The sequence below is a fragment of the Drechmeria coniospora genome, chromosome 01 (genome assembly GCF_001625195.1).
Source record: "Drechmeria coniospora strain ARSEF 6962 chromosome 01, whole genome shotgun sequence".
Taxonomy (NCBI): Eukaryota; Fungi; Ascomycota; class Sordariomycetes; order Hypocreales; family Ophiocordycipitaceae; genus Drechmeria; species Drechmeria coniospora.
The window spans coordinates 7461477-7476026 of NC_054389.1; the positions used below are offsets into that span (position 1 = coordinate 7461477).

Here is a 14550-nt window from a genome sequence, read left to right on the forward strand (position 1 = left end):
GTAGGTACGGAGTACAGTACAGTACAGAAAGTACTTACTTACTGTACTGTACTTACAAGCCGAACCCAAAATGGATGACTAAGCGCAAAAACTCCCGTTGCTGCTGAGCTCCCGCTCAATGCCCGAGAAACGGTCGACTCTCCACGCTGCCACTTCTCACGGCAAGCACATTGGCGCCATGCGGTTTGTCACAATGCAGCGGCCTGTCCTGGCGGCGGCCTCGGCCTTTGTTCCACGGCTCGGAATCGGCGCGACGGCTCCTGCTCCCCACGGCTCGCAATTGATGGGTAGCCTTCTCGCCCAGGGCCGACGACATGCGTCCGTCAAGGCCCAGGGAGCCTACAAGAAGAAGAGCAAAAGGGGAATCCCCAACAAGCTGGGAGCCAAGCGGACAGGCGGTTCGTTTTCCATTCTCCCCGGACGCCGCCATGGCATCACCTTTTCGCGGAGACCTCGGCGCTGACCTCGAACCTTCCCCAGACCAGTACGTCATCCCCGGCAACATCATCTACAAGCAGCGCGGCACGCTCTGGTGGCCGGGCGAGAACTGCATCATGGGCCGCGACCACACGATCCACGCCATGGCGGCGGGCTACGTCAAGTACTACAGAGATGCCAACCGCCACCCCGACCGCAAGTACATCGGCGTCGTCTTCGACAAGGCCGACACGCTACCGTACCCGCAGCACGCCGAGCGGAAGCGACGGCTGAACATGACGGCGCACACGATCCGGCCGGCCGAGGAAAAGCCTGCCGTGTCGCCCTCGGGCATCCCCTTTGAGGTGACGCGCGTCGAGGCGGGCGAGCCGGACCGGCTTCTGAAGCTGCGTGCCGACTACAGCTATCGCGAGGACAACTGGCGCATCGGAAGGCTGGTGCGGACAACGGGCCTCCGGACGAAGCGTTTCAGGACACGAAAGCAATGGTTCCGTCACAGGCGGTGGAGGAGGGAGCGCGAGCTGCAAGGTCAGCGGGCGGCGGAGAAGAAGAGGGCCGAGAGCGGGGAGGGAGTCAAGATGCAAAAGGTGGTGAGCAAGAAGGCAGCCAAGAAGGCGGCCAAGAAGGCGGCCAAGAAGTAGTGCGAGTCGAGCGAGATGCTGCACATGTACATGAACGAGCCGCACTGCCTGTACGAATACCGTTGTTTCTTACGTCGTCTGCTCCGGAGATGGCTGCGTTGTGCGTATTTCTGGCAGGCAGACGGCGACCACCGTGTCGACGAGAGGGGATCATCGGCTGCTGACGTGCTCCCGCAAGCCGACGACAGCATTTGCAGCCCCGGGCAGAGGTCGCTCTGGAAGAGCAAAGGTTTGTGGTACATTCAAGTACATGGACAGTACTTGTACAGTACTCCGCAGGTACTCCGTAGGAACAACCTGATTAAGCGTTGAAGTAAGTAGATTCCGCAGACAGTATGTGCGGTTCAGTGGTTCGAGTACGTGCAGTAATACAAGTTGCAGTATTGCAAGTTCAACACAAGTAACATCTCGTGTACTCTGTTGGTACTTTTGCTAGTGATGCCGTACTTGTACTTGCCAACTACTAGGTACCTACATGTAAAGGTGTCATAACTTGGGTATCATACTGTACACATACAAGTACACCCAAGCAGAGTACAGGACGGCGGCCTATAAGTACTCGCAAGTAGGTGCAAGTGAAGTGCACTGTACTTGGAGGTGCTGAAGTACTGTACCTAGGCGTATTTACTAGGTGCCCATGCCGTACAGTACTCTGTCGACTTGCAATGCGTGGAGTACTCCATACTAGTACTGTTGGCACAAATCAATGTGGCCTAGGTACCTTTCACTCTATTGTCCTTGTACTTCCACTGTCGTCAAGCTGGCAGTGTCAAAAAAAAGTTTAGTAATAGTATACTGTAGTGCAGTTGGTGTGAATAGCACTACTACTTCTGGGACTGAGAAACGGATTGGAAATGAAATGCGTAGAATGTGTAGGTTGAATCTTGGTTGATTGCCTCTACCTTGTTCCTCCAAATTTCAGGGCGGGGCAAGATGGGCTATATAATACACTTATTCCAGTTACACCTATAGACCATTTCCTTGTTCCCTTTCACCTTGGGCAACGGCTGCTTATCCTATAAAAAGCCTCAGACTGTTTGTTTTTATACCGGTGTAACTGAACGATGTTGGTGATCCTATTGTTGAATCATCGATCTGGCCTTGCAGTCTTTTCTGTTGTTGGCTGATAGTTGCAGCTTGCGTCAGCCTCTGTACTTATATGGTAGGATGATCGATGTGGCTGGGAGTGTAATCATTCACCGCACTACGGAGTAATTTACTTACTGCGCAACAGCCAATCTCCTGACAGGCAGAGCCAAGTATGTCTAACACGAGCACACCAACAACGCACGTCCTCTCTCCAAGTGTGCTGTATTAATACTCGGTATTTGCCTAGCAAATAATTAGAGCAACAGCGCCCAAGGCGTCTACCTAGTAGTATACTGTAAGTATTAGTATAGAACCTAACTAGTATCTGACTGCTAGGTATTATTACCTACTGGTAGTATTGATGTTGTACTGCGTACTTAGGCGCGTACAGTACAGTAGTGAGTAGGTACCTAGTACTAACCTACGGGCTTACCTAGGTACCAGATACCTACCTACTACTGTAAGTACTAGGCACTATAGGTAGTTATCTACAAGAGACAAGTATCTGGCTGTACTGTAAGTGCATAAGTACAGTAATGTCAGGTACCCGGTACTTACGTCTTACAAGCAAGAACTGCACAGGTACAGTGGCACGCCCCTCTCAGACGCATTATTACTCATCATTCAATCGCGTTCACCTCGCGGTGCGATTGTTTCCATCACACCCGGTAAACGGCAGTCTGCCATTCGATGGAGCCGCCACCTTGACCTCGCCCATCTGTGTTTACCGTCCGTTTCTCATTATCTGCCTCGCTCGACCCTCTGCCCTCCAATCATCAGGGCGTGCCAGGAGTCCCGACCTCGTGGCCAGGCCAGGCCAGGCAGAGGGCCCAGGTGTCTTCCACGGGGCTTCCTTTGCATCCATCGACGGCACGAGGTAATCACCCGAATTGCTCGACTTTGGCTGCGCCGATATACGGCATCGATACCATAATCAATAACCAATCCACAGTGTTGCGTTGCCGCTGCGAGGAACGAGCACGCGTCTGGCGGAGAGGAAGCATGGCGGCCACCCAAGATCCACCCGCAGCCTTGATGCCGTTCCCAGATCCGGCAAGCTTCAGGAGCGAGGGCGAGGAGGCTGCGCAGAGCAGACCCGTTGCCCACGTTTCAGCCCATCTCCCGCCTCAAACTTCCCAAGAGGGTGATGGGGGTGAAAAGTCGTCCATCTTGGTCGGCTTGAAAGCCCTGTTCACGGTGCAGCAGACGACCATGGTGCCGACGCCGGCTCCAACTCCTCCGCTCAACCCGTCTCCGAACCCAGCGACTCCGGTCCCGATTCCCAAAACGCTTCCCATGACGAAGCACCTGACGAGTCGGTCATCCGTTCCACCGTCGACTCGGCCGGCGGCGACGCCGGTTGTTGATTCGCATTCCACCTCCCAGAGCCGGCCGCGGAGCCGGCCAGCGTCGACGCCCCCGGAGCAGGACCTGCCGCCGAAGCAAAGTTTGGCGGTCCATGACAGGATCATTGCCATCAACAGGGTCTGGAAGGAAAAGCGGCAGAAGATGCAGATGAGAGGAAAGGTCAGTCGAACCGAACTGGACTCGGACACCGATTCCGACGACTCGGGCAGCGACATTCCCTGCCGTCTGCCGGTCCCGAAGGCGAACCGGAGCCCTCCGGCACGGGACAAAGGTGAGCGGTGCACCTGCTTCCGCCGTGGCACGTCTGACAACTGCGCAGTGCTTCTTGGCTTGGCCGACGGACCCCATAAGAGTCTCGGCGATTCACTGCCGCCGCAAAAGGTGACGCCAGTGCCGCTGCCCGGTTACCCGAAAAGCTCATCTGCCTCGTCGCCGTTGACCGGGACGACTCAAGAAACGTCTCCTTCGCAACGGTCCGATCGTCCAGAGGCCAAATCGAGCGGTTCGAGGGCGCATCCACCACCATCACCGGAAACACATCTGGTCGGGGAGCTCGGCGAAACCCAGGGAGAAACTCCAGGCGTAAGTCAGGACCAGAGCGTGGCCGACGATGACGAATACTCATGCGGCGACGAAACGGACGAAGACGACGGCCGAGCCGTCGTTGTCGTGGACAAGAGACCGCAGGACCGATGCGAGCTGGATGATTCTAGCCCGGTCCGTATTGCCTGTGCCAGAAATGGACGTCCTTACTCAAGGTTCAAAAGTACGCCATCGCAAGCCCGCAAGATTCTCGTTGCCGGGCCACGACTGACATGAGTTTTAGAGAAGAATGGGGAGACGGAAATGTCAAAGGGCTGCATCATTCCCACCAACTATCGACTTCGAAACCGCCCCCCCAAATACATCTGCCCCGTGCGCGATTGTCAAAAGCTCTTCAGGAACATGAGGGCGCTCGGTGGCCACTTTAACTCGAAGCATTGCTACAGCACATTCAACGACAACCGCGACGGCACCCTCTCGTTGGTGGGCAACTACAAATTGGCCGGCTCCATGTCTCCCGGCATCGTCGTCTCTCAGAACCGTCTTCCGAACGACGCTCCGCCTCCCGCCGAACCGACTATACCGAACGGGCAAGCGTCGAAGCATGCGCCCATGCAATCGGCACTTTCCCCGAGGTCAAGATCGGTCGAGCAGTTCGAAGATGGCAGCGCGAATGCTTCGTCGACGCCGAAGCCTGCGAAGCAGGGCTCCTCGCCCTTGGACATGAAGCCGGTCGACTACCTCATGAGCCTGCTTGACGTGTGCCAGACCAAGCATCGGCGCATGGATATCGAGGAGATGCGTCAGCTTCCGATGCGGCGGGAACTGCCGAGGCAGTGGATCGATTTCCACGGTGGAACGACGTTGAAGCTTCCTCATTTCGCCACCGTCGTCGCCTACATCGTGGGCGATGAGGTGACCGGCGCCGACGCCTGCCACCGGAGACGTTCGCGCCTGTCCAACGTCTGCGTCGCTCTCCCGGACGGCATGTCGGTGAGGGCGAAAGGCTTCTTCTCGAGGCAGCCGACGTGTGTCGGCTGCTACTATTACTCGTGCATATATCGACAAAAGAACGAATGCAAGTGGGCTCCGCCGCCTTCGTCGGGCCTCTCGGACGTCGACGGCGACGATTCACGAAAAGCAGGCCGCACGCCGGCGGCGGCGTCGGACGACAGAGCCGTCTCGAGGGTGCGACGATCCGCCGCCCATGGCGAGGTTGCGGGTGAGGGGACCCCGACGGCGGATGGTGGCGTGCGGCACGGCCGGCGCAAGAGATCCCTCTCATCGGCCGACGGCGGTCCGGCGTCCAAGGTGGCCAAGATCTCGCCCGCGTTTCCGGAGCAGCAGGAGCGGGAAATGGACATGGAGGACTGGGAGTTCGCGCCGGGCTTCATCACCGACGCCAGCGGGAACGGGAGTAAGTCGATGCCGGTGCCGAAGGAGACGCGGGCAGCTAACCACGCCGTCAGATGTCGCCTACTCCGGCGCGTACTTGACCGGCTCTCAGCCCATCACCGTGGCCCCCGAGGTGGGCGTGAACGTCGTCTTCATCGCGCCCGGCACCAGCAGCAGCTGGCATGCCGAGCCAGATAAGCTCAGGACCTGCAGCGTGACGCGAGGCAAGGTCAAACTCACCATGGGGGGGACGCAAGCCCAGGTGGGCGAGAACGGCGTTTTCGTCATCAAGCCGGGGCAGAGCTGCCGAGTGGAGAACAAGCGATACGACGTGGCAACGATTCACTGCGTTGCCATGCAGAACTACGAGCTGGCCGGCTGACGGACGTCTTCGTTTGGCGAGTTCTCGCTTGGCACGCGCTGAGCGCGGGCATGGGGCGCTGATCGTTTGAGCACGAAAGGGTACGAAGGCTCTGACGATGTTTGGGACGACGTCATTGGACGCTTATTCGACCCAGATGGAAACGGCAAAGGGACGGTGATCTAAGAGCCAGGCGGCGCAAGGTCAATGCATGGCAAAGTACAGAACAGTTGATGGACCCTCACAAACACCCCCCCCCTGCCCTGCCCCCCCCTTCCCCCATTCCTGCCCTTCCCCGCAACACATCATGGAGTTGTGCTTCGTGAATGATATTCCTTGACTGTGACTGTGGCTGGCTGTGGCTGTAACTATGGTTGTGGCTGTGACGTTGCCTGGGCCATGATGTGTGACAGCCCAGCCCATTTGCCTTTACAGGCAGGCCTGCGATACGATGGGCACATGGCCATGGCGACGGCCACGGTCACGCGCGGCAGCGCTCACATGAGGTACCATGGCGACCAAGCTGGGTCATCGGAGCGGATTTTAATATGACTACGAATCCGAATATAAACATTGGCATGGAGTAGAAGATGACTGATGCGGCAGTTTGACCGAGGCCGGCCGAAAGCGACCGGCCTCGCGGAGGACGGGCGGTGAGAGGAGGGTTGCCCCGAGGCGCGGCACGCCGTGGCGGGTGTGGGCAAGGCACCAAGGACTAATGGTTTTTCCGCGTGGGCGGCACGGATCGGATCCGGGTTGGCTGCGACCGGTGCCGGAGAGGGCTGCCGCCCACAGGCAATGGCAGGGGACGTGACTTCCCTGCCAACCCGCAACTCGGCCGCGCTGGGAAGGAACGATGGTGCAGGCAGGCAGGTGATGGATCATGTCGTACGCGATGCGACTTCCTTGGCATGGACGGAGGGAGGCAAGAAAATTATGAACGTGTCGACTTGATTCTCTGTCCTTCTGCCATGGTGCCTTTCAATCGTCTGCCACTTCATCGCCGTCGTGTCTTTCTAGCATCCATCACCACCGTCGATGGACTCAGATGCACATACTTGCATACGCTCGATCGTACACGAACAGACACTCAAAGCGGCTTGTGCCAACGTTGACGACATCTCGTCGTAATTGCTTCGTTGATTGAATCATCGCCATCGAGTTCCCTTCGCCACAGGCCAAGTAACACGTACAAGAAAGCAGGCAGAAAGACGACCTACCCTACACTCCATGACGGCTGTTGGAGGGGATGCTCCGTGGAATTCGGAGATTGCCCATGATGACGACTCGCTCTACGTCAACCCTGGAAGTCCGCCTCCTCCGCCAGGTAGTCATACGGGAGTGGGGTCGCCGTTGCAGCTCTCTCCGCCGTCTCGCAACAGCTTCGGCGCAGGTGAAGGAAAAGAGGCAGGTGCGGAATTTGAAGGGTCAAAGGACGGCCAAGCTGCCCGTCGAGGTACGAAGACGAAGACGCAGCAACGGGAGACGCTGCCATCATGGCGCCCGAGATTCACCAGGGATCCCGACGGAGACGGCACGTACGACGAAACCACGGTTGACGTCGTTACCGTTCCCTGTCCCGGAGGCCATCCCTTGCGAAGCTGGACCCGTGACGGGCTGATGAGTCGCTACTTCGGCGCGCCGTCGATGCGCAACGCCGAGGCCGTCGTGGACGACGAACTTGGCGATCCTCAACGGCCCGTCGCTTCGTGGGTCAGGCAGGGCATCCGCCGTGAGGCCAGCCGGGCGAGGATTCTCCTGTACGAGCACCCGCCCGTGACGGAGGGCGTGACGATGAGCAAGCTTGCCGATGCGCTGCTGCAGGAGCTGCAAACCCTGCGCTGCCAGGAGGGAGCCCAGAGGCCGCTGCTGTTCATCGGCCACGGCGTCGGCGGCTTGGTGGTGAAGATGGCGCTTTGCAAGGCGAGCAGGAGCGCACAGTACGATGCCATCGCCCGGCATTGCTACGGCGTCGCCTTTTTCGGTGAGTGAGCCTTCGCATCCGCCCCCGCCTTTCTCTATACCCATCTTCACATCTTCACATCTTTCCTGACCCTTTCCCATACTTCCTACGCCACCCCCCCCGACTTGTTTCGTCTCTGCCCACTGGGGGACCGTTTGCTGATGCTGGCAATCAGGCACTCCGCACCAGGGGTCGGCCTACCTCGCCATGCCAACCCTCGCGCCCAGCATCCAGTCTCTCCTCCAGCTCGAGACGCCCCTGCCTGTGTCCATTACCGACGATTTGCGTGTCGGTAACAGCCTGCTCCTCCACATCGACGACGAGTTCAAGTCGGCCTCCACCGACCTTCAAATCTGGACCTTTTACGAGACCATCGACTCCCGCCTCTCCAGCAGGGGAAGCGACGCAGAGCCGAGGGATGTCTACTTCACCGCGCCTTTGACCTCCATCAAGTCGGCCATCTTGGGCATGCGCCAGGAGAGCATCTTCCCGCTGCAGAGCGACCACGCCAACATTGCCTCCTTTGGCCGCCACAACGTCCACACCCTCCGCTTGTTCCTGAAACAGCTCGCTGCCCAGATCAACCGGGCAGACCTCACCGTTCGGGATGGCGATTATGATGGCCATTGGACCTTGGGGCTCGAGCAAAAAGTCAACGTCGAGGTCCACGGATTCTACGACGACCCGCCCATCGCCTCGCACGACGAAGGCGTTGCCGTGAGGGCCTGGTCCACGAGGTTACCCCTCAAGGAGTTTTTGGCCAAGGGGCCCGACGCGTGTCTGAGCGAGAGGCTGCACGAGGTCGATGGCGCACCCGAGGAGAGCAGATTCTTGCGATCGAGGGGGAGGACCTCCCTCATGCAGAGAAGCAGCCAAGGCGAGGCGCCCGGGGCCGGCCAGGAAATCGTCTCGACGCCCGACGCCCTGATCATGGCCACGACGAATGCGCTTGGCATCCAGTCCCGCCAGGCCGTCGCCCCCGGCGAGCCCATGATCCGTCCTGTCGAGGCCTTCCACGAGAGGCCGAGCTCGGCGCTGGCGACGATCCCACAAACGGTCATGACGCCCCCGTCCCAAGCCATGTCCCCCGACGCGTGTCTGAGCGAGAGGCTGCACGAGGTCGATGGCGCACCCGAGGAGAGCAGATTCTTGCGATCGAGGGGGAGGACCTCCCTCATGCAGAGAAGCAGCCAAGGCGAGGCGCCCGGGGCCGGCCAGGAAATCGTCTCGACGCCCGACGCCCTGATCATGGCCACGACGAATGCGCTTGGCATCCAGTCCCGCCAGGCCGTCGCCCCCGGCGAGCCCATGATCCGTCCTGTCGAGGCCTTCCACGAGAGGCCGAGCTCGGCGCTGGCGACGATCCCACAAACGGTCATGACGCCCCCGTCCCAAGCCATGTCCCCGGTGTCGAGGCACTCGACGCCAATGACACGCCCGTCACCGCTCATCCGCGCCGACTTTGACCAGGACCTTGCCATCGACCGCCTCTCGCCGCCACCCCACCCCCGCGCCGGCCGCGCCATGAGCAGGTCGTTTAGCCTTGGCAGCGACCGTTCGCCCCTGGAGTTCCGTGACTTTCCAGCACTCTCCCAGCGCAGCCGCAGCACCCTGCACGATGGCGCCGGCACCGACGCCGACGATGACGCCGACGCCTCCTCGAGACTACCCGACGCAGTTGTGGCCATGCGAAAGGCAGTCAAGTCCGGAGAGAGGGGAACGAGCGAGACGGTGATTGAGGATGAGGCACCGGCTATGTTTGCGAAGCCCGACGTGAGAGACCGGAGGTTTGTCTGGGTCCATGTGCCGTACAACAACCCGACGTGGGCCAAGGTGAGGCGTCGCCTTCGCGGGCGGCATCGAATGACGCATGAACACTGCTGACGACGACGGCCGTCGTGGCGCAGAAAGCACTTCAGACGCTCGAGACGTCGTACAAGAAGGACTACTCGACGCTCTATGGCAACGACTTTTGGGCCACGAGGCATACGAAGGGACGGCACGCCCAGCATTACGCCTACTTTGCCAAGCCCGGCTGCTATTTCACAGCGCCGCGAACGAGTAAGCATGCGGCGTGAAGCAATTCCGAACGAGACCATACGCCTGCCTGCCTGTCTCTGACCGCCGCCAGTGTCCCCTCGCCATTCCGTCACGAGCAACGCCATGCTGCCTGCATCGGCCGAGGAGCCCATGTATACCTGCCTCTTCCTGCCCTATCTCCACTTCGACTCGTACAAGAGGCTCATCCGGCGACGAGACTTGATACTGAGGCGTCTCGACACGGGCCGCTCGAGGCCGGTGCCCGAGTCCGTGGCCAAGTCGGACTCGCTCGAGCTGCAGGTCGTCTGGGAGTTTCTGGGCCACGATCCGCCCGTCAACTGCCGGCGCACCATGGACCAGTACAGGTACCCGTCGCTGAGAGACACGCGGTCGAGGGATGACGATCAGATGCTCTACAAGCTGACCAAGGAGAGGACATGCGCGGCGAGGGACCAAGACAGGAGTCTCTACGGCCAGACGTCGACTGCAGGATCGGGCTCCGCAAAGGGCGGAAGGCAATCGAGCAGTGCGTCGATGGGCTGGAGGGAGAGGCTGATGGGCAAGAACGGGGCCGACGATGGCGACGACGCCGGGAGCTCGGTGCTGAATGGAAATGTGCTGATGGTGGACCAGCTCTGGCTCTGGGTCATCCACTCGCGTGCGTCGGGCGCCAAGCAAGCCGTGATGCCGGCAGACAGCGCTGACGCCGAGCAGACACGGTGCTCTCATTCTTCCCTAAGCGGGAGAGCGATCCCATCGAGGGTCCCCTTTATCAGCAGGCGGACCTGCGGGACAGCATCTTCAACGAGGTCAACATCGACCTCGGCCGGCAGTGCGAGAACGCGCTCGACCTGGCGGCCCTCGCGGCGCTGCATGCTGTGAGCGTGCTGCTCGACCGGTCCTCGCACCCGGACCTCGAGGTGTTTCGAATCTTCGAGGAGGCCATTAGCGTTCTGGTGAGCAGCCGCCCTCGGCCCCGGACGCCGGGAGCCTCGCAGGCGTTTGCTGACTGACGGCGCGTCGAAGAACGAAAAACTCACGTCGTCGCTGAAGGAGTTTCGCAAGGTCGGCTTCCGAGACAAGGCCTTTGACTACGAACCCGTGGAGAACAAGGCGCGCTCGATCCGGGCGCGGCACAAGGAGGAGGGCCGGCGCGCGGAGAAGGAGAACCGCGACAGCACGTCGGCGCTGCTCGAGCTGCGCGACATCGAGGACGAGCTGCTGACGCTGCTGCACCTCTTCGAGCGGCAGTCCAAGGTGATTGCGTCGATGAACGCGACGTACATGCGACCCGAGCTCCGAGAGCTGACGGTCAATGGCCGCGCGTTCCTCGGCGAGGCCCTGAAGCGGCTTCGCGAGTACGCGCACCAGGCGGACGAGATGGTGCAGCGCGTGCGGGCGACGCGCGACGACTACGACAAGCTGCTGCAGATGGTGCAGCGGCAGGCGCAGGTGGACGAGGTGCGCCTGAGCCGGCTGCACGCGGACCTCGCGAGCGCGCAGAGCCGGAGCGTCATGATCTTCACCACATTTACCGTCATCTTCCTGCCGCTGACATTCTTCACCGGCCTCTTCGGCATGAACACGCAGGAGTGGGGCGGCGGGAACAACCTGAGCCTCGAGGAGATTGGCACGATTGCGCTGCCGTCGAGCTTCTTGCTCGTGTTCCTCTCCCTCATCATCGCCTTCAGCACGGGCGCCAGGACCTTCTTCCGCTGGCTCAGCGGCTTGTACCGACGGCTGGCGAGGTGGCTGTACTCGACGCTCTGGCGACCGCTGCTCACGCGCTTCCTCGACGCATGTCGGGCGGCAAGAGAGCGGTGGCTCGCATCGCGAGGCGAGGACGGCGAGGGCGGCGGCGGCGGCAGAGGTCGGCGGACGAAGCGAGGGATCGAGAGAGAGGTGAGCGACTTTTGGGAGAGGCATCGGCTCGAGCGGGAGAGGGGATACCAGATCCCGGACGTCAATAGGAGGCGACCGGGAGATGGCATCGTCTCGGGAGGCGGTCGGGCGAGCACCGGCGTGAGCGGCGTGAGCGGTACTTTTGGAGCGAGACGGGGACGATGACGAGGGGACGAGAGGAGGGGACGAGAGGAGGCGACGCAATAAGAAGAGGAGATGGGATGAGGAGATGGAATGAGGAGATGGGATGAGGAGATGGAATCAGGAGGTGAGATGAGGAAATGGGATGAGGAGATGTGACGAGGAGATGTGATGAGAAGATGTGATGAGGAGATGAGCCGACTCGATGAGACGACGCGATGAGAAGACGCGATGAGACGACGCGATGAGAAGACGAGATGAGAAGAGGTGATGGAATGAGGAGATGAGACGAAGCGATGAAACGACGCGATGAGACGACGCAATGAGAAGACTAGATGAGAAGAGGTGATGGGATGAGGATATGAAACGACGCGATGAGAAGACGAGGTGAGAAGACGAGATGAGATGAAGAGACAAAGAGATTGGTGGTGGTGACGAGGGCGGCGAAGGTACCGAGGCTAACCCGACGGGTCTGGGTGCATGGCCCCAGTGCAACTGGCTGCTCGATTCCGGTGCAGGTTGGGGGAGTTGACATTGACGCCATCTGGCACCATCAAAAGTCGGCACAAGAGTCACGGACCACCCAGACGCTTTGATTCACTTGTTGGATGAATTTATCGACGTCCGTGGGTGCCGATACATGGCACCGCTCCGCTCGAGTGGCTCGCCGCTCCGGGCCCCATATTTCCGGGCCATGACGGTGGTCCGACGGGCCGGTGCTCGTTGTGCGCGGACCTGCAAGTACAAGTAAGTACTTGAGTACTTTTGCTCCCAAGTGCTTGCCTGTACTCTGTACTTACTCAGGTGCAAGTCCAGTACTTGTACGGAGCACACGAGTACCTATTCGCGGTGCCTCCAAGTACAGAGTACTCCGTAAGTACTCCGTACTTCTGACCTCATTTCCAAGGTGTCAAGTTAATACTTGGTACGTATCTATCCCGTGCAGCACATAAGTACTTACTTGTACATGTGCGCACCTCCTTAGGTACTTAACCAGTATTATGTACTTACCCAGGTGTCCAGTCACCCGTCAGTGTCGTCACTCACCGCCATGCAACTTCGACTTCACCTCATCGGCAACCAGCCATCGTCGCGACAATGGCCTCCCTCGACCGCTTCCTTGTGCCGCCCGCGCACCACCTACCCCTCCTGCCACACCTATGCGTCGTGCCGGCACTCCTGGCCGTGGCCACGGCCGTGGCACTCTTCGTACACTCGGACGTCAACGCGGCGCTGCTCTGGTCCCAGTGCCACGCGCGCGCGCGTCTCCCCCTCCTCACCGGGTCGATCCCCGTCGTCGGCACGCCGCTCTGCTTCCTTCTCAGCTTCTTCAAGGAGGCGCTGGACTCGTCGCGCAGCAGGGCCGTCATGGGCGTCGTGCTGGCATACGTCGGCGCGCTGTTGACGGTGAGCACGCTCGAGGCCGCGCGCCGATGCCACCGACGGGCCATTGCCGTCATCCGCCGACCCACCGGCTGGTGGCTGCTGTTCAACCTCATCGGCGGCGCCTTTGTGTGGCAGCTCGTCGTCGTCCCGGCCTTTATGCATCGCGCAAAGGCCTGGTTCGCCATCGCGGGCGCCGAGGATGCCGATGACGATGCCGATCTGACCGTGCCGGACGCCGAGGCGGTGGCCATCCCTGTCGCCGTTGCGCTGGGCTTTTACCTCCCGGCCGCGCTCATGCTCGCATTCCACTCGCCCGCCACCATCGGCGTCTGGTTGTTCTTCCCCGTCTACGTCTCCGTCATCCGCCACGCGCTGCGCTGGAGCCTGGAGAGGAGCGGCCGATTCGAGCGCGCGGCCGAGGCCAGCGAGCCCGCGACGGTCCGCGTCGAGTCGCGCCACGGACGCGCGGCCGCCGTCTACGGCCTCCCCATCCTCTGCGCCGTCGTGGCCCACGTCTTCGCCCTGGTCAACCTGACAACGGGCGGCGACGACCGCAAGGAGATGACGCGTTCGACCATCACCTTCCTCGAGGTCGACACGCAGTTCGTCGCGCTGACGGTGCTATACTGGGTCTTTGTCGAGGTCGGATGGCGCGCCCCGCTGGCCATGGTGTGCGCCGGCGTCGTCCTGGGTCCCGGCGCCGGCCTGTGCCTCGGCTGGCTGTACCGGGAGAAGCTGCTGCAGGCAGCTCTGGATGGGCGGGATGGGGAGGGCGTCGAGGACGAAGCGGCCGATGAGCGCACGCGGCTGTTGCCGTGAGATGAGAACTGTTTGACGTGACGCCCTTGGCGAGCATGGCGAGATACCCTGATTGAGTTTGCCGGATGAGCCTATTTTCCCCTGCCTTTGTACAAGTCTAGTCTTGCCCCCATCTCCATAGTACATGATATGATGTCGCTACACATGCTCCGTCCCCGGCGTATGCCCCCTCTCCTGGCGTATGCCCCCTCTCCCGGCGTATGCTGCTTCTCCTGGCGTATGCTGCTCCTCCCGGCGTATGCTGCTCCTCCCGGCGTATGCCCCCCCTCCCGGCGTATGTTGCTTCTCCCGGCGTATGCCACCTCTCGGCGCATGCTGCCTCACCCGGCGTGTGTTGCCTCACCCGGCGTGTGTTGCCTCACCCGGCGTGTGTTGCCTCACCCGGCGTGTGTTGCCTCACCCGGCGTGTGTTGCCTCACCCGGCGTGTGCTGCTTCACATGGCGTGTGCTGCCTCACCCTGCGT

General features: G+C 60.7%; 4 protein-coding genes across 4 annotated transcripts; all 4 read left to right on the forward strand.

Moving 5' to 3' along the window:
- Positions 1–118: 118 nt before the first annotated feature.
- On the forward strand, positions 119–1079 carry DCS_01944 (50S ribosomal protein L27; the record flags this gene model as incomplete). The annotated part of the gene is made up of 2 exons (XM_040799275.1): positions 119–398; positions 481–1079. The coding sequence occupies 2 exons, from the start codon at positions 119–121 to the stop codon at positions 1077–1079; spliced, it is 879 nt and encodes a 292-aa protein (XP_040660158.1).
- Positions 1080–3170: 2091 nt separating this feature from the next.
- On the forward strand, positions 3171–5856 carry DCS_01945 (uncharacterized protein; the record flags this gene model as incomplete). The annotated part of the gene is made up of 3 exons (XM_040799276.1): positions 3171–4302; positions 4363–5496; positions 5549–5856. 3 exons carry the CDS (start codon positions 3171–3173, stop codon positions 5854–5856), a joined length of 2574 nt encoding a protein of 857 aa, XP_040660159.1.
- Positions 5857–7065: 1209 nt separating this feature from the next.
- DCS_01946 (uncharacterized protein) lies at positions 7066–11905 on the forward strand (the record flags this gene model as incomplete). The annotated part of the gene is made up of 6 exons (XM_040799277.1): positions 7066–7819; positions 7974–9631; positions 9706–9859; positions 9930–10496; positions 10553–10794; positions 10865–11905. 6 exons carry the CDS (start codon positions 7066–7068, stop codon positions 11903–11905), a joined length of 4416 nt encoding a protein of 1471 aa, XP_040660160.1.
- Positions 11906–12979: 1074 nt separating this feature from the next.
- On the forward strand, positions 12980–14086 carry DCS_01947 (uncharacterized protein; the record flags this gene model as incomplete). The annotated part of the gene is made up of 1 exon (XM_040799278.1): positions 12980–14086. The coding sequence occupies one exon, from the start codon at positions 12980–12982 to the stop codon at positions 14084–14086; it is 1107 nt and encodes a 368-aa protein (XP_040660161.1).
- Positions 14087–14550: the final 464 nt, after the last annotated feature.